Source organism: Danio aesculapii, chromosome 17, assembly GCF_903798145.1.
Source record: "Danio aesculapii chromosome 17, fDanAes4.1, whole genome shotgun sequence".
Classification (NCBI taxonomy): Eukaryota; Metazoa; Chordata; class Actinopteri; order Cypriniformes; family Danionidae; genus Danio; species Danio aesculapii.
Window position 1 is genome coordinate 38,209,184 of NC_079451.1, and position 18,903 is coordinate 38,228,086.

Below are 18,903 nucleotides of genomic sequence, written 5' to 3' on the forward strand. Positions count from 1 at the left end.
ATTAAACTTCAATTTTTTGTGACTTTGAACCCAAAATATCTCCATATTACTGATGTCCTTTTTCTTTGATATTAATTCATCTATTAATGCTTCTGAATGCTTCTGTTTGTGTTTTTTTTTTGGGCGTTTAGTTTGGTTGCGCAATTCTTATTGGCCAGAACGAAAGTGTGCTCACTCAATTGGCTAGTAAGACACCATGCACGCATTTGTTAAATGAAATGATACATATTTCATATTGCAGCCTCCTGCGGTTAGCTAATCGCAAGGTTTCAAATTGCGATTCGATTTCGATAAATCGCACAGCTCTAATGTTGGGGATGTCTTAATTTGTCCACAACTTTCTCTGTTTCAGCAAATGGAATGATTTTTTGGTGACCTCTTATTTTGTCACATATTTTGTAATACTGTGAATGTTTTCAAAAACTCAACAATACAATCTTGAAAAATTTACTACCCTTTCGTGATGTTGGTGGCTGTATTTGCCCTGTTGACTTCCAGTATAACAAAAGTTTTTTTGATTGCAAAGCCATGACACCATATCATGCATTCATGTTTGCTTGTTGGGACGAGGTAAAATTAACAATTTTACTGTTGATCATCAGTTGCAGTGCAAAAAAACGTAGTTACTAGCTTTTATATTGCGGTGTGTGTGTGTGTGTGTGTGTGTGTGTGTGTGTATAAGAGAGACCTTTGTACACTTACCTTGAAAGTCAAAATAAGCAGCTCAGCTCTCAGAACACAGTAAGTGTATTTATGAGTACACACTATTATTTGTAGTCTTACTTCATAGAACTCCATATAAAAGCAAGAAACTTTTTTTTGCACAGGCCTATCTGAGTGGTTAACGATGCCAACTGATGATCAACAGTAGAAATTACTAATTTTACCTCTTCCCAACAGGGAAAACCACAAACAATAAAAAAATGCATGATTAGATGGTGTCATGGTTTTGCAATCAAAAAAGTTGTTATAATGGAAGTCAATGGGGCTTGATTTGAACAATACAAAAGGGTTAAAAAAATGAGGCAGAGCATTTATAACATGACATCATTAGCATGAAGCAATGAAAATAAGATTTGCTTATTTTCCAAAATAAAAGCTCTGTGGGTTAGTGTTTGCAAATTAAGATGTAAATATTGTTACTGTAACACTGTTAAAAACAATATATATATTGCATTATGCAAAATCTTAATTGCATAGTTTTTTTTTTTGCATAAATACATTTTTAAGCATTTTAAATTTATTATTTAGCATGTTTCACTTTCAAATAAGTTATCTTGTGTTCTGAAAAATTCAGTATTCAGGTTTTTAGTTGCAAAAGAAGCTAATTTAGAAGGTCATGCATTGGAATAAATAAAGGAGTAAACTATCCTTTTAAGACCAAACTTTTACTGTCCCAATTGTGAAAATTGCTTGAATAGCTGATTGTTCAGATTAAATTATGGAAATTAGATTTGATCATGTATATATGAATGCAAATGAAATGAATGGTGGAACTGATATTTTTTTCCTCTTTGTTGTCTCAAAGGGTCATTGTCAATCTAAAGGACTTGATTACCATCCCCGTGGGCTCCATGAACACACTAAAGGAATTCTGCAGCCAGGCTTGTCTAAGTATTTATAGAGACCGATATGAAGATGCACCTCCAGATCTATTCACGCACTGCAATGTCTGCAAGTTAGTTAAAGAGGTAAGGCTCAGCCACGCATTAAAAAAAAAACAAAAAGCATTTCATTGTTTGACTTTACTCCCCCATGGGCTTAATTAATTTGATTAAAGCATTAGCTCACTGAAAAATGAAAATTCTGTTATTAATTACTCATCTTCATGTTGTTCCAATCTCCCAAGACCTTTGTTCATCTTCAAAACAATCTTTGCTCATCTTCCAAAATAATAATAGATGAAATCCGAGAGCCATCTGACTCTCCATAGACAGCAACGATCTAGAGACGTTTAAAGTCCAGAAAAGGAACCAAAAACATTCCATGTGACTACAGCGGTTAAACTTTAGTTATTTGAAGCTACAAAAACACTTTTGCGCACCAAAAATAACTGGAAAAAACGACTTTGCTTGGAGCTGTTTCTCTTCTGCCTCAAATAAGGGTGGTCATTGGACAGAACAACGTATTGTCATTTAATTCAGCAGCAGCACAATATGCAAGCGTTGTATTGTCTATAGTATATGTGGAGTCTGTAGTCTTGTCGTCTATCCAGGTTTTAGGAACAACAAATAATAACTTGACCTCTAGTTGATTATTTGGTATCAGAAGTGGCTTATGAAAGGCAAAGGCCTCTAGATTATGCTTATTTTACCTAAATAAAATATGATCATGCCTTGATTTTAAGTTATTTAATCAAGACAGTAAGGTCTGACTTTGCTTTGACCTTGAAAAGTCTTGTCACTTAACAGAAATAATGTACAGTATAGAATAGAGGTCATGGTGCAGTGGAAATAGAGTTAATATTCCCATGAGCTTGGACGACTGCATCCATGCATCTCTATAATGACTCAAATAACATATTAATAAAGTCATCTGGAATGGCAAAGAAAGCGTTCTTGTAGGACTCCCAGAGTTCATCAAGATTTATTGTATTCATCTTCAATGCCTCCTCCTTCATCTTACCCCAGACATGCTCAATAATGTTCATGTCTGGTGACTGGTCTGGCCAATCCTGGAGCACCTTGACCTTCTTTGCTTTCAGGAACTTTGATGTGGAGGCTGAAGTATGAGAAGGAGCGCTATCCTGCTGAAGAACTTGCCCTGGCCTGTAGTTTGTAATGTAATGGGCAGCACAAATGTCTTGATACCTCAGGATGTTGATGTTGCCATCCACTCTGCAGATCTCTTGCACGCCCCATACTGAATGCAGCTCCCAACCATGGTTTTTCTTTCATCAAACTTGACTGTTTTCTGTGAGAATCTTGGGTCCATGCGGGTTCCAATAGGTCTTCTGCAGTATTTGTGATAATTGGGATGCAGTTCAACAGATGATTCATCAGAAAAATCTACCTTCTGCCACTTTTCCCAATGATCAACTAGAAGTCAAGTTATTATTTGTTGCTCTTACAACTTGGATTGACAACACTTTTGTCAGGTAGTGTAATTGTGCAGAGTATGGTAATTAAAAACTAAAGAGACCAAAAAATAAGAACTCAAACCATTCTTGCTTGCGCTCAGCCTATTACTTGATGCATCATGTTAAAAAAACAACACTTATGGCACACTGATGTCATGCAAGGCTTGTATAAATATCACTTTAACCCAACACAAGGTCAGAGAATGTCAAAGCGACTTGGCTTCCCCGCAGTTAAATGCAGCATTTAAGCCATGAGCTGTTTTTCTTTTCATTCCAGATTCAGCATGAAGTGACTCATTTGGGTGCCGTGCACAAGCTGTGCAGCGATGAATGCTTTGCACGCTTCAGATCCTCCCGAAACCTCTACATGAGCTACTGTGAAAACTGTGGCAACTGTAAAGCCTCAGGAAACTATCACCTGGTTCAGATAGACGACAGTATTAAGAAGTTCTGCTGCGTCGAATGCATCGCCAATTATAAACAGGTACTCCATTATTGCACAAAAGAACTGTAGTGATGGGATAATGGGATGTGCAGGTTCAAAATTGTCTTCCAATCCTATTTTCTAATTTATTGTAAAAGGGATAAATGTAAAAAAAAAAACAATGAACAGGACATAAATGTGACTTTAGAAACCAAATTACTCTGGAGTTAAATCTGTTGTCTGTTTTATGGTGACGCAGAAGAGTGGCAAGCGGCTTCACTGTCCATACTGCCAAGATATCAGAAACATTGATCAGATGATGGAGGGAACGAACATACAGGGCGTCACAGAGTTCTTCTGCTCTCAGAGATGTGTGGCTTTGAGTCAAGCCTCCCCCAGTTTGACAGGTAAATGAGTGTCATTACAATTGTCCTCTCTTATGTGTTCAGGTCACAGCTTATCACAAAATCACAGGACATTACTTTTGAATAAGTAATGTTTTACTTTTATATTTGACTTTATTTTTAGCTGTACTTTTTTTTTAGTTTGTTTTCTTTTTCTTTTTTTTTTAGAGTAATAAATTCTTATTAATCTTAAATAGTACACTCAACAGCCACTTTAGGTACACCTTACTAGTACTGCTACTTGATAGCATCCACCACTGTCCAAAGGTGCTCTATTGAATTGAGAGCTGGTGACTGTGGAGGCTATTTGAGTACAGTGAACTCATTGTCATGTTCAAGAAACCAGTCTATGATGATTCACGCTTTATGACATGGCGTGTTATCCTGCTGGATGTAGCCATCAGAAGATGGATACACTGTGGTCATAAAGGGATGAACATGGTCAGCAACAATACTCAGGTAGGCTGTGGTGTTGACACGATGCTCAATTGGTACTAATGGGCCCAAAGTGTGCCAAGAAAATATCCCCCATACCATTATACCACCACCACCAGCCTGAACTGTTGAAGGCAGGATGGATCCATGCTTTCATGGTGTTGATGTCAAATTCTGACCCTACCATCTGAATGTCACAGTAGAAAACGAGACTCATCAGAGCATGCAACTTATTTCAATCTTCTATTGTCCAATTTTGGTGAGCCTGTGCGAATTGTAGCCTCAGTTTCCTGTTCGTAGCTGACAGGAGTGGCACCCGGTGTGGTCTTCTGCTGCTGTAGCCCATCCGCCTCAAGGTTGGACGTGTTGTGCGTTCAGAGATGCTCTTCTGCATACCTCGGTTGTAACGAATGGTTATTTGAGTTACTGTTGCCTTTCTATCAGTTTGAACCAGTCTGGCCATTCTCCTCTGACCTCTGGCATCAACAAAGCATTTGCGCCCACAGAACTGCCGCTCACTGGATATTTTCTCTTTTTCTGGACCATTCTCTGTAAACCCTAGAAATTGTTGTGCATGAAAATCCCAGTAGGTCAGCAGTTTCTGGAATACTCAGACCAGCCCGTCTGGCACCAACAACCATGCCACATTCAAAGTCACTAAAATCACAGTTTGAACTGCAGCAGATCGTCTTCACCATGTCAAAATGCCTAAATGCATTGAGTTGCTGCCATGTGATTGGCTGATTAGAAATTTGTGTTAATGGGCAGTTGGACAGATGTACCTAATAAAGTGGCCAATGAGTGTATATTTATTTTAATGAGAACGTCTGAACCAGCTTTGTTTTTTTGTTAGGTTTTTTACTATTATTTGTAAATTAACATTTTGAATAAAATATCCGGACATGCTTCTAGTAAAAGTATGTATTTTAAAAATAATTTTTAATGAGTCTAAGCCTGCATGCTCAAAATATGACATTTTTGTTATTTTAGTTTAGTATGATAGCTTATTTCAGTTTTCTTTTAGCTAAAATCATCATTTTCCAGAATGCGAGTTCATAAATTAAAAATAAAGAAAATGTTATTGTCTTCAGTGTATGACAAACATGCGTTTTTGTTATTATTAATAGTGAAAGTAAAATAAAATTTTCCATAATTTTTTTTTACATTTTGCACTTATAATGTTTTTGAGATTCAATTGTTCATTTGTTCTTTATTACTAACTAATCTTGCTTTTCTCTTAGGCACTGCTTTCCCATGCACATCTTGCAAGAAGGTTGTTATTCCTCAGTATCATCTTGCCATTTCTGATGGCTCTATCAGAAACTTCTGTTCATTAGATTGTGTGGGCAAATTCCAGGTACAAATCTTTAAATGTTCTTCATTTTCTTTTAAATGATTCATTAGCTAATGAATAATTGGAATGATTTAGCTTATTTAATATATTGTTGTTGTCCAATTTAGGCTTAAATTAGAACGAAGCACGGAATATATTGTATAAGAGAGAGTCATTTACTTCTGTGATTCAAAGCTGAATTTTCAGTATCAACATTTCAGTCCTAAAAAGATTCTACAAGAATCGTTCTGATGTGTTTATTTGGATCATTTTTATCAATGTTGACAGTTCAAAAGTTCTGAATGAAATAATTTATTTGAGATAGAAATCTTTTTTAACATTGTGAAAGTCTTTATAGCTACAAATGCCGTTTATAAACTCATTTGATCAGGAAAATCAATATCAGTGTATTTGAAGCATTAGTTTCTCTCCGTCACTCTGAAAAACTCCTGCTGGGTTCAGAATCTACAATATCAGTTTAATTTTTGCATGATCATAGGGTGTTGTGATGATTCATAAACAACACAATAGAGGCACAGTAATTGATTGTTTAATCTTGAATAGTGAGTCATAATAAACAACAACACTTCAGGACGTCATGACTGAAAGAATAGCTTGTTCACATGTTTGTTTTCATGTGTACGCTGCATCTGCTCTCTTTTCTCTTCAAAATTCTAATACATCAAATCATGTTTTTTTTTTGCATTCCTGCAGGAGAAACTAAACTCTCCTGTGCCTCATAATCAGATGAATGGTACTTCACATGCACCCCAGCCTCATAGTGCTGTTCCTCCTCCGCCTCGTCCCACCGCTGACCATCTCCAGCCCATCCAAACTTCATCCAGCACGAGCCACAACCCTCCTCCTCCTCCTCCTCCTCCTCCACCTCCTCCTCCGTTTGTACCAACATCAAATCCAGTTCCAACATACGTGCCTGCTCCTGGTGTGATGAACTCGCAGGACACCCAGCAGCAGCAGCAATGGCCGAACAAACCTCCCTCGTCCTCAGACACGATACGACTGGCATGCAGACAGTGCCAGAACCACTTCAGCTCCAAGCCTGAGGTCTTCCAGTTTAAGGTACGGCTGCTCTCTGAATCACAGCTATGTAACACTAACGCAACTGAAAGTGTGATCTTATTTTTATAAAACACATTTATAATAAGCTCCAGACAGTATCGGATGCTTTTTCTGTTTTGTGAAATCATACTTCAAGGTGAGACAATACAGACAAAACAACTTTATTTAATATTGAGATTTGGGGCTTTTTGGCTTTTCATAAAGTGTTTTACAGTTTAATATGAAGAACATCTTAAGAAAAGTCCCTTTTAAGTGCTCTTTTCTCTTATCAATTTGTGCCTGCAGACTTTAATTATAATTAATATATATTTTTAAAGGTAATTTTCTCAGAAGTACTTTTTTGTCCTTCATTAAGTCATAATTCTTTTTTTTTTAACAGAGACGTGTTCATTAGGCCTGTCACAATGTCTATTTTTTGTTGTACGATATTTTGCACAAAAATATATAGCGATAAACGAAATTATTGTCATTTTAAGACCATTTTATGTCACTCATATATTGCCAGAATGACACTAGTATAATATCACAATGCAAGTACACTCCTCCAAAGAACACATCATATTTTATTCTTAAGAATATTTAATTTTAGTAATTTTAAGTTTAATAATTATGCATTGGACTCATCACATATCTGAAATAATAATAAATGTTAACAAAAAAAAAGTGCATGGTAAAAAGTAATTCTGTGTTCACACTAGACGCGGCACACACGAATACATTGTGATATTGGTGCATAAATAGACACGTGAACATTTAGTTTACTCGCTTCATTCGTGCATCAGATCCGCTTCACAATAGATGCGTATTTGCGTCATGGGCGAGGCTTCGATGCTAAATGGCTAACATGGATTTTATTGAGATATTAGTTGTGCTTTATGTGCTTTAGGAAGGCTGAAAAAAAATTTTGTTCGGCGCCGTGTCTGAGTCCACTAGACCCTTTCAGTGATGCACCCAGCTTTGTGAGTTCAACAACTCCTCCAGAAACTGTACCTGGATGATGGAGACTTTTAGCAGTGCTTCAGACTGAGCCCAGTCCAGTTTGATGAACTGTTCTCCGGTGTCGGTGTGAGGATTTTCCCTTGGGACACCAACAGCAGGAACAACGTCATAATCACTCCCCTACAAGAGCAAGCTCATGATAGGTTAACGCGGCGCGAATGTCCCCTAAGTTCAGATTTTACAACTCGAGCGATTCGCACTAAATGCGCCAATCATCATTCAAATGTGCAAAACGCTCAACTAGCACTGCCTTATTCGCGCCGCAGGATGTCTGTTTGCGTCTTTGCATCTGGTGTGAATGCAGCATAACAGAGGCTGTGATATCTGCTGCCAGATCTACTTTCAGTTTTCAGACACCCACATCAAAATAAACTAAAGTAATTTATAGTAAATACTGTAGTGTTTTAACCAAACTGACACTGACACCTCCAATGGAGATAGAGATGTTGCACAATCAACTAAAATGTTGCTAGAATTGGTTTTAATGTATGGGAGATATATATTGCATCACTAAAAATGATTGAGGTCATGTCTATGTGTTGTGCGATAAGTCGATATATTGATTATTGTGACAGGCCTAGTGTTCGTTAATAGTTTGGTTGTATACATGAAGAGTTTAGATGCAAAAACCTCTAAATGCTGTTTGATATTTCCTTCATAAATCAGCATTTTTCTCTGACTACTGTGTGTAGGCTACCTAATTGTACTTTTATAGTGTTGAATAAGTATTTTTCATTGCCTTTAAAGTGAAATAACTGAACATAAATAAACATAGGAGACTGAGAAAAATGCTCATTCTAAAAGAAAATTTCAGACGGCATTCAGAGGTTTTTGCATCTGAACTCTTCACATATTATTTCGCAAAAATTAGTGAATTGTTTTTTTTTTCTGGCTGTTCACAGTATTTTCTGAATGGAGTAATAAAAATTGATTCCCCAAATCCCTTTTGGAAAAACTCTTTACTCTAATGTGTCCACAGAAAAAATCTAACAAGAATTTTGAACCTCACCAATATAATGTTCATATTTAATACAGAATATTTTCATAATTTCCTAATGTAATTATATAGCTGGGGAAGTATGGTTATGAATTAACATGTTTGTTACCCAATTCTCCTGCAGTTTCTTGCATTAATATATAAATAATATGTTTACAATATCTCTTTTCTTTCTCAGGGTCATGCAGGTTTGTTTTGTTCGCGAGCATGCTGTGACACATATAAGAAGGAAGGCAACGTGAAAGCTTTATGCGAGTACTGCAAACTAGAGAAAGTGGTCAAAGACATCATTACATACGAAAAACAGCCCAGATCTTTCTGTTGTGAAGGTTTGTAATACTAATGTTATATATTTATTTTACTTGCATTGTGGCGGTTCATTCCACTGTGGCGACACCATGTGTTTTAATTGTAAATTTAATGTGGTTCATCTAACATTGTTGAAATTAAATGTTGAATTACTCTAATTAATTGACATTCTTTTATCTTTTATAGGCTGTAAACTTCTTTTCAAGCATGAGCTTGCTAAACGACACGGAGGTCAATGCCGGGTTTGTGCCTACTGTCAAAACATGACCCACAAAACCATTCAGAACTTTTTTGGGGGCAAACTGGAGGAGTTTTGCACAGAAGAATGCATGTCTCTTTACACTGTGCTCTTTTATGAGGTTAGAGATATAGTATATTCATTTTTTGATTCTGTTCTTCATTTTTAATATATATATATATATATATATATATATATATATATATATATATATATATATATATATATATATATGCATGTATTTATTGTTTTTTTTTTCATGATTGTGTGTATATATAAACAATAGAACCAGAGTGCTTGTTCATATATTCAGACTTGTATGTATTTGATTATTCCAAATGGTCAATGAATGTTCAAATCCAGAGAAAGAATCTATTTTAATTAGTGACGTGAACCTTTGGCTATGCATGCTAATGACATCATACACCCTCGATTTCTGGTTCGGTTTAATAGAGAACAAACACCAAATACGCTTTAATATGTTGTTTAATATGCTTTAATATTAGACTGCACAGAGCAGCGATATAACAGAATGTTAAAGGATATGGCAAATTGAGGGACTATTGTTTTTTATTTCTTGTATTCAATCTCATAGTAGTCATTTTTGTTTATTCACACATTAATTTGTCTTGTCAGATGGCCAAGTGTAGCGGCTGTAAGAATCAGGGCTCGCTAAAGGAAAGCCTCGTCTGGGATGGAGCCACAAGACACTTTTGTAACCTGTCCTGTTTGCTGCAGTTCTGTTCAAAGTGCATTACACCTCATCAGCCATTGAGCAACGGTAGGTCACCATGCATGTAGTTCCTTATGTATCTTTGCCAAACGACAATAAATGTTTAAAAGGATCCCATTGTGTTTTTTACTACTTCAATTTCAGTTAGCAGTTTCTAAATTCACCTTAATTGTAGTTCTGATTTTTCTTCAATGTATGTGTACATCATAATATTCCCCAGCTGTTTGTATTCACAGATAACCAACATTTTAATGACATTTGTTTTTATGCTTTTGCCAAATTGGTTTATTTAAAGGGATAGTTCACCCAAAAATGTAAGTTCTTTCATCATTTACTCACCCTTTACTTGAACACAAAATAAGATATTTTGAAGAATGCTGATGTTACGGCCCAAAATTCAAAACTAGCTCTATTAATGAAATCAGAATTTGAGCTGAACATATGAACGACACAGACACTTGAATATGACAAATTGACGTCCCCGTCAATATATTTTTAAATCTAATTTAAATCAACCTTACAAGAAGAAACAAAAATTAATAACAAATAACAGTAGACAGCTAGGGCAGTTAAACAAAACAGTTCCCTGACTATAGCTGTTCTTCCAGGAGAGATCTTAACTGGCTTCTGTGAAAAAAATAAAGACAGGTGAATCTTCCAGGCCACTGCTTTCCTTGCTGAACTAAATAAATAATAAAACGTGACTATGAAGCTTAATATCCACTACCTGCTACAAAAATAAACAAAGTATCAAAATAAACAAATAAAGCAAAATATTTAACACATTATGAAAACTAAATCGACAGTTAACAAAATCATAGCAATAAAAAGAGCGCTATGCGAAGTGATCCTGGCATGCGCGGAGCACCGCCAGCCAGACAGTGTGAGAGAGAGAGACTGAGCCGCCATTGCTGTCGGCATTATAAACATGGAATCCCAATGACGTCAACCAATCCGAACAAGCCATTCGCAAGCTCCACCTAGAATTCAGACAAGCGCAGGAACAAAGCACACAACCATACCAAAAACAAAAACAACACAGGCCCACTTAACAACCTGTAACCATTGACTTCCATGGTGTTTGTTTCTTCTGTCTTTTGTGTTCAACAGAAGAATCTCAAAATTTTGGAAAGAATTAATACATTTTTGGGTGAACTATTTCTTCAACACGAAAGTGAACTTTGTTTAATACTCCTGTGACAACCAGCTTTTTGTGCGGCTTTTTATTGTGCATTTATAAAACTATAAATCAAGGGTCTTAACCATTGACCAGGTTTTAAAATGCATGCTGGTGTTTTTTGTTGTTGATGGAGTAACACGCACAAGCTGTAGAGGCTCTACCCTCTTATCTAGGAAGAGAGAGGGACTTAGCAGCTCATTTGCATATGAAGAAACGCACACAACATTTCTACTTCCACCCAAAATTTAAAACTTCAGACACATTCTAGGATATTAGACTTGTATTACATCTAGAAAGCATACAAGGATTTCTTTAACCATTTTTATTTAGCAAAATGAATCATGTTTATGAAATTGTTAAATGTGATTATCAAAACTGGTTGTACATAGAGAAGGACTTACACTTGTTGTTTCTTTATTGAAGGTACTGTTTCTAACACCACTACAGTTCAAGCTCCATTATCTCTGTCAAAAGACATGCCTGTAATTGGTGGTGTGGTGTCACTGGCCTCCACATTACCTGGAAATACCGCTCTCACAGGTATTCATTTCTCATGTTTTTGCTTTTTCGTTATTGCAAAACTGTATATTTTAATTAAACATATTTTCTTTGCAGGAGCTCTGCCTACCTCAAATGCCAGCTCAAAAAATATTGGTGAAGTAAGTAGTGATGCATACATTCATTGGGTCACAAAATGTTTACTGAAGTATTTAATGGCACTTTAGAACAAGTGTTCCCGAACTATTTAGCAACCCCTAAAATAATAATGCCAGAGACTCGTGACCCCTAAATTCCTTAGAGGTGGCTATAGTTATACAAACGGTGCACACGCAACAATAGTCCTATTTAAACACGAGCATATTGACAACACAAAAAATTGCAACCGTCTAATAACAATTATTTTTATTGCCATTTATTAATGTGTTTATTTAAATGATAACCTCACCTAAAGAGACTGGTGGTCACAGTGTTTTCAGCACAAGTATTGTTGGTTTACTTTTAGAGAGCGTCACTCAGCGATAATCTTCAATGTTCAGTTGTGACCTGTATTTATTTTTAATGGATTTGATTGCCTTAAAGGTGTCAAAGTTGGACCTGGTTCTATAAAATTAATCTGCTGACACTATTGGTGTGTTGTTAATCTAACGTAAACACACCAATCCTATAAAAAAATAATTTAAAGGCTGATGGCTTTTCATTTGCATGTTGTTGTTTTTTTTTTACTAATAAAAACTACTATTTTTTTATCTTATGTGGGTTATGGTTAAAATATGGTAATTCTAATAGTTTGACTTTTGGAAATCACCAAGCGACCCCCTGTCATTGTCCCGCGACCCCCACTTTGGGAACTGCTGCTTTAGAACACACTTGCCTTTCAGAGGTTTGAAGATAATTTTAACTTTTTAAGTTTGCATTTAAATAAATTAAAATGACAGTAAAAACATTTGTAATGCAACATAATATTTATACAGTGGTCCCTCGTTAATCGCGGGAGTTACAATCTAAAAATAACCTGCAATAGGTGAAATCCGCAAAGTTGTCTGCTTTAATTTTTACAATTATTATAGATGTTTTATTAAGGCTGTAAAAGCCCTCGCTACACTGTTTTCTCAGATAGGCATTAGCATTTTCACACTTTTCTCTCGTTTAAACACTCTCGTAACTTCTAACTTCAGCATGTCCAGAAGTGCAACTTTTTGTGCGATGGTTAGCATCTTCCTCTGCCTTTTGGGTGCTACTGTGGGTGCCTTTGATGGTGCAGAACGTTTCGTCGACATATTGGGGTTTGTTGGGGAGAAAACTTGCAAACCATACAGTACCTCACTTCAGAGTCACACTGCTAGAGATCAAAGATTTATGTCAATTTGGCGAGCTGAACACATTCTGTACTGTACAGGTGACATGGAGTAAATTGATTGGCAATGATCTACAGCCAATCAGGACGCAGAACACAATGTGCTAATCAGAAAAAAGCTTGTAAAATTGCACACAAAAAAATCTGCGAGACCGCGAAAGGTAAACCACGTTATGGCGAGGGACCACTGTATAACAAATAAATCTGTTCATTTGAACTTCAGGAAAACAAAATACATTTAGCTGCACAATAGTTAATTAAAGAATATTCTTGAGCAGCAAATCAACATATTGGATTTTTTAAATTTGTTTTGCTATTTGTAGTCAAATTTAGAAACATTTTAACTGCTTTTGACCTCAACAATAATGTATTAACGTTAAAAACCTTATCTAATTTATGTATTCATTTGTTTGTGGTTTTTAATTGTATATTCATTCATTTTCTTTTCAGCTAAGTCCCTTTATTAATCTGGGGTCTTTTATTAATTGGATCTTTTATTGTGGATTTTTTAATCCACAGCAGAATGAACCGCCAGCTAATACCTTTGTAAAAATAAAAGATTTGTAAAAATAAGAATGATTTGAATGTCATTAATAACTTTTTAATGTTGATTTTAGCCCTCAAATGAAATTGCTCTATCTAACAGGCAAGCACACAAACGGATGCTGCAGTGGGTGCTATTCCACATCGAAGAATGTTGAAGAATAAAGCTCTTATGTGCAGACCTATAACCGAGGAGCAGGGTGTCCAGTGTCAGCCAGAGCCTCCAGTCCCTCCAAACATGTCTGAAAAAGGTTTGGTTCTTTCTTCCTTTCCTGACATTGTTCTACTGTCGTAATACACTGTGCTTAAATATAGATTTTATTCAATACTTAAATATTTTTTTCTGTTCATAGTGATTAATGAAAACGGAGAGATTGTGAGGTATGTGCCTGTGCCGGTGCCCATTCCGATGCCAGTCTACATCCCAGTGCCAATGCATCTGTACACCCAATATACACCTTTCCCAATGGGGTTCCCTCTACCGGTATGGGATATTTGCTCTCTTTTTTTATTTTATTTTTTTTAGTTTAATTTGATTTGGGCTAAAAACATTTTGTGAACAACTCACAGATAGTATGCTGTTGCCAAACACCCTGACAACTTCCACTCTCCTGAATACTGGTGTTTAGATCAATCAGTAATAATTGTGCCTCATTTTTCTTGCACTAACAAATTAAACGCACAACAAAAAATTTTGTGCGCTATTTTCGCTTGCCAAGTTTTCATGAAATCCCAGACAAATGCCTGAAATTCTGTTCTCATTCAAGCAAGTGACCATCAAGCAGTGTGAATTAGCAACAAATGACCAATGTGTCACTGACACCTGCAAATATTCTTCATGATAAATATCTGGCCCTGCCTGATTCAAAATCCTGCTTTTTTAAGAGTTCTAACTGAAAACATCAGCGATGACCTACAGCCAATGAGAGAGCAAGATTCATAGCAGCTGGGAATTTAAGGAGGAGTTATAGACCACAATATCAGGAAACAGGGCTTAAATTCATTAAAACTTAGAAAATTGAGGAAAGTATGGCTGCACTTTGACAGGAGCTCCCATGCCTTTTTGATGTTTCGGCTAAGCTCTATCTCAGTGGCTACCATTTTCAACAAGAACTCTGATATCGCATATGATTTCGCATTGTTTCCTTCTTATTTCTCGCACAAACAAACATAGTCTGTGGACTAGACAGAGTTGTCAGGCGGTTCTTTCTTTATTGATGTCATGTAGTGTGTAACTTCCTGTTGCAGATCTGTTGTTCAACGTTAACAGCAGCAGCTAAATGCTGCCCCAGATAGTAATGCATTGTAAAAACAACAGTAATCCAACAACTTTGAAAATCTAGCTGTGTAATGCATTAGAGAAAACAGCGGTATTGAAAGCATCATATTGTTGCACAAGCTCCGCAATTCACTGCTTCAGTCAAGTCACTCTATATAAATTAGGCATGGGACGATAACCGCTTTCAAGGTATACCACGATTTGAAAAAGTCAATCTTTTAAAACCGCAAAAAAAATCCGGTTATACCATTCTTACCGTTTTTTGATTTTTAGGACAACAGTATTTCCAGCGGAAAAGATCTCCAAAGATGCCTTTTTTAAAAATAATCTGTGTTTTTGAAACTAATGAAGACGGCAGAAGTCAGTGATTTATTTTAATCATGTAGCCTGACATGTTTATTGTTCCAAAATAATAAATGTTTCTCAAATTGAAATGTATTGTGTTCAAAGGGGGTTTTGTTTATTACCCAGACATAAAAAAACAACTTATTTTAAAGCAGTAATCACAATACCGTGAAACAGTGATATTTTTTATCCATAGTTATCATATCGCCAGAATCATATACCGGCCAATGCCTAATATAAATACAACTTAAAATACAGGTTTAATGCAACAGTCACTATGTCTGCATGGACATCAATAATCTAATTATTTGCCTTAATCTGCATTAGACAATAATATGATGAAGATGTTTACATGAGTTGCTATTTGAATGTTCTTTTCATGTTTCATTTTTAATTTTGCGACAAGTTAACTGCAGTTAATTTCTCACACTATACATGCAAACAGACAACAAGCAACAGGGCATTTCTGCCTTTTCATTGATTTAACTTTTCATTCATACATCTGTGATAAACTTAAATGTACTGGATTAAAGCACAATCATCGTTTCCAGCTCGCACCAAAAATATGCTTTTGCTTGAAGCCATTCTCATTTGTTTGTCGACAAATGCCTGACTACTGCTGTGTTTGCATCTTGTTGCAAAATGTAGCAGAAAGTGCTACAAAACAGTAATAGTTTGATTGCGGTGTTTACATGTCTGTACTGCACTTCAGTATTGTGACTAAAATCGGCATACTCCATGTCTGAAATTGATTTCTGTTTAGTTCGATTATGACTTTGGTCAGATTAAGGTCGTCAAAAAAAAAAAAAATCGCTGTTTACATGGTAGACTCTTAATCAGAGTATTGTATTAAAATCAGAGTATTGGTGTCCATGTAAACGTTCTCTGTGTCAGTGTTGCTTTCAATTGTAGTACCGCTTTCTGTTAAGTTGGCTTTGGCTAGCTGTTTTTGAATGTCTTGAGCAACAAACTGATAAACTTTTAGTTTGTTTTTACACCTCCCATAAACTCATTCTACAAGTATAATAGGGGCCTTGCTTATCTAATCAAGTCGACACCATAGATTGGAGCTAATCTTTCATAATTTCATGCTGTTCTTGTCCAGGTGCCTGTACCCATGGTCATTCCTGGACCTCAAGATGCTCTTGAACAGAAAGACACTAAATGCAGCCTGCCTGCACAGAGCTCGGTGGAAGATGATGAGCCGGAGAAGGGAAAAGACAAGCCTGCGTCACATGGTGAATCAAGAATTTCTTATCACTCCTCCATTTACTTATTCAAGCTTCTCTATGCAAGTGTTTAATTACTTTGTGATTTATTGTCATGTTCAGACCAGGGCAGCACTTACAGTGGAGATCTGGAGTCAGAGGCCCAATCGACACCCTTAAGCTGGGCAGAAACTGAGGATGCAGGAGCCAATGTGAAGCCAGCGGTGCCAGCGACTGAAGCAGAGGAGCCGTCAGCTGCCACTGATGACCATACGCCTCCAATCACTAATTTGACAAAAGAACAGCCTGATCTGGAAAATGATTTTCCTCTCAGTGAGTTCAGTTAAAAAATGCATTTTAGGCCAGCTCGTTGATCAAAATGTTTATTTGCAATTAATATCAATTATATTCACTCTGGTTAACCCTGTCATAGTTGCTTACCTTAGTCCCTCCAGGACAGAGTGTGGACATCCCTTCACCAAGCGGTATGATACGGTATTGTAGTGTTGTCACGAGACTGGAATTCAATACCAATTGGTACTGAAATTCTCACCACTGTTTACTAAGTGTAGCAACAGATACAGGAACACTGGAGTGTTTCAAAGTCACGTCGATCAGCTATAAGCTGACATAAGAGCAATCTGCTGATGAATCTGGGCTTTAAAACCCTCCAGTGTCCCTGTATCTGTGGTTACACTCAGTAAACAGCGGTGAGTTCGGTGTACTGATGACCTTCACGGCCAATCACAGTCATTTCTGTTGAGCATGTGAACACAATGGTAAATCCGCGTTGTTTAAGAACATGCTCCACAGTGCTCAAATGTTAGCGGGAACTGGACGTTTTTAAAATTGGTATCGAGTTCCAGTAACATGCCAACCCTACAGTATTGTATGCTTCTGTACACTGAGGGTACCTTTTCATTCACTGAAATGTTGTGTTTTAGGTCTTAAGTCATTATTTCTATAAATTCTATAATTTTTCTAAAATTAGAATAATTTTCTTTTTTTTATGGATGTATGTATTGTGTATTCTATCGAAATAATTAATTTTACGAATAGTTGCCATAAAGCTATTAATGTAGACATGATCTTAAATCATGAATATATCAAAATAATCATAAATAAATGTCACCTCGCATAATGTCAGGCTGGAGAATGATTAACAGATTTGAGCAGACCACCCTCAAAGTTTTGATTGTCCAAAGCGAGCACTTTTAAAAATTTTAACAAAGAAACTAAACTTCAAATTTTAACAGGTTTATTTTCATTTTATAGTTTAAAGTGATGGTTCACCCAAAAATGACAATTCTGTCATCATTTACTTGCCCTGTTTCAAATCTTTATGAGATTTCTTTTCCTGTTGAGCACAAAAGAAAATATTTGGAAAAATGTTGGATGTCTGTAACCATTGACTTCTGTAGTATTTGTTTTTCCTACTATGGAAGTCAGTGGTTATACGTTGTCAGCTTGTCAGTTGTCAGTAAACAGTGCATGTAGTTTCTTTTTTTTTTTGTGGTGAACTATCGCTTTAACCTTCGTTTATATAATATCCTGACGGCGTTTTCATTCATGTTGGACGGTTAAAACTCTCTAAATTTTGCTATCTATAACACATAATAATTACTGCTGTGTAGTAGAGTCATAACATACTTTCACATCTGTCACTCAGTGACACTCGAATACCCTGTCAGAAAAGTTTAGTGGCTTGGAATCATCTTTTTATAGTGTCTGGTATAATATCAATATTGTTTTCTTGTGTTTATGAAGATGTATATGGCTATGTGTAAAGTACAGTGTAGTTACAAGCTTATTGCCACATTACACTCATCAGCCACTTCAATAGGTACACCTTACTAGTACTAGCACCTTACTTTTTGCTTTCAGAACTGCCTTAATCCTTTATGGCATACATTCAACAAGGTACTGGAAATATTCCACAGAGATTTCGATCCATATTGACATGATAGCATCACGCAGTTGCTGCAGATTTGTCAGCTGCACATCCATGATGTGGATCTCCCGTTCGACCACATCCCAAAGATCTGGTGACTATGGAGGCCATTTGAGTACAGTGAACTCATTTCATGTTCAAGAAACCAAAGTGTGCCAAGAAAATATCCCCCACACCATTACACCACCACCAGAAGCCTGAACCGTTGATACAAGGCAGGATGGATCCATGCTTTTATGGTGTTGAGGCTAAATTCTGACCCCACTATCCGAATGTTGCAGCAGAAATCGAGACTCATTAGACCAGGCAACGTTTTTCCAATTTTCTATTGTCCAGTTTTGGTGAGCCTTTGTGAATTGTAGCCTCAGTTTCCCATTAGCTGACAGGAGTGGTCTTCTGCTGCTGTAGCCCATCTGACTCAAGGTTGGACGTGGTGTGCATTCAGAGATGCTCTTCTGCATTCCTCGGTTGTATCGAGTGGTTATTTGAGTTACTGTTGCCTTTCTATCAG

General features: G+C 36.5%; 1 protein-coding gene across 2 annotated transcripts in view; it reads left to right on the plus strand.

Moving 5' to 3' along the window:
• Window positions 1–18,903, plus strand: part of si:ch211-266o15.1 (zinc finger MYM-type protein 4) — a 58,982-nt gene that overhangs the window by 19,783 nt on the left and 20,296 nt on the right. For both annotated transcript variants that reach the window (XM_056476713.1, XM_056476714.1), the window contains exons 9-22: window positions 1,529–1,691; window positions 3,357–3,563; window positions 3,763–3,910; window positions 5,584–5,699; window positions 6,390–6,755; window positions 8,930–9,080; window positions 9,247–9,419; window positions 9,935–10,079; window positions 11,635–11,751; window positions 11,827–11,870; window positions 13,713–13,860; window positions 13,963–14,093; window positions 16,339–16,471; window positions 16,565–16,774. In XM_056476713.1, the coding sequence (XP_056332688.1) occupies window positions 1,529–1,691; window positions 3,357–3,563; window positions 3,763–3,910; window positions 5,584–5,699; window positions 6,390–6,755; window positions 8,930–9,080; window positions 9,247–9,419; window positions 9,935–10,079; window positions 11,635–11,751; window positions 11,827–11,870; window positions 13,713–13,860; window positions 13,963–14,093; window positions 16,339–16,471; window positions 16,565–16,774 (2,252 nt within the window). The remainder of the gene's footprint in view (window positions 1–1,528; window positions 1,692–3,356; window positions 3,564–3,762; window positions 3,911–5,583; window positions 5,700–6,389; window positions 6,756–8,929; window positions 9,081–9,246; window positions 9,420–9,934; window positions 10,080–11,634; window positions 11,752–11,826; window positions 11,871–13,712; window positions 13,861–13,962; window positions 14,094–16,338; window positions 16,472–16,564; window positions 16,775–18,903) is intronic.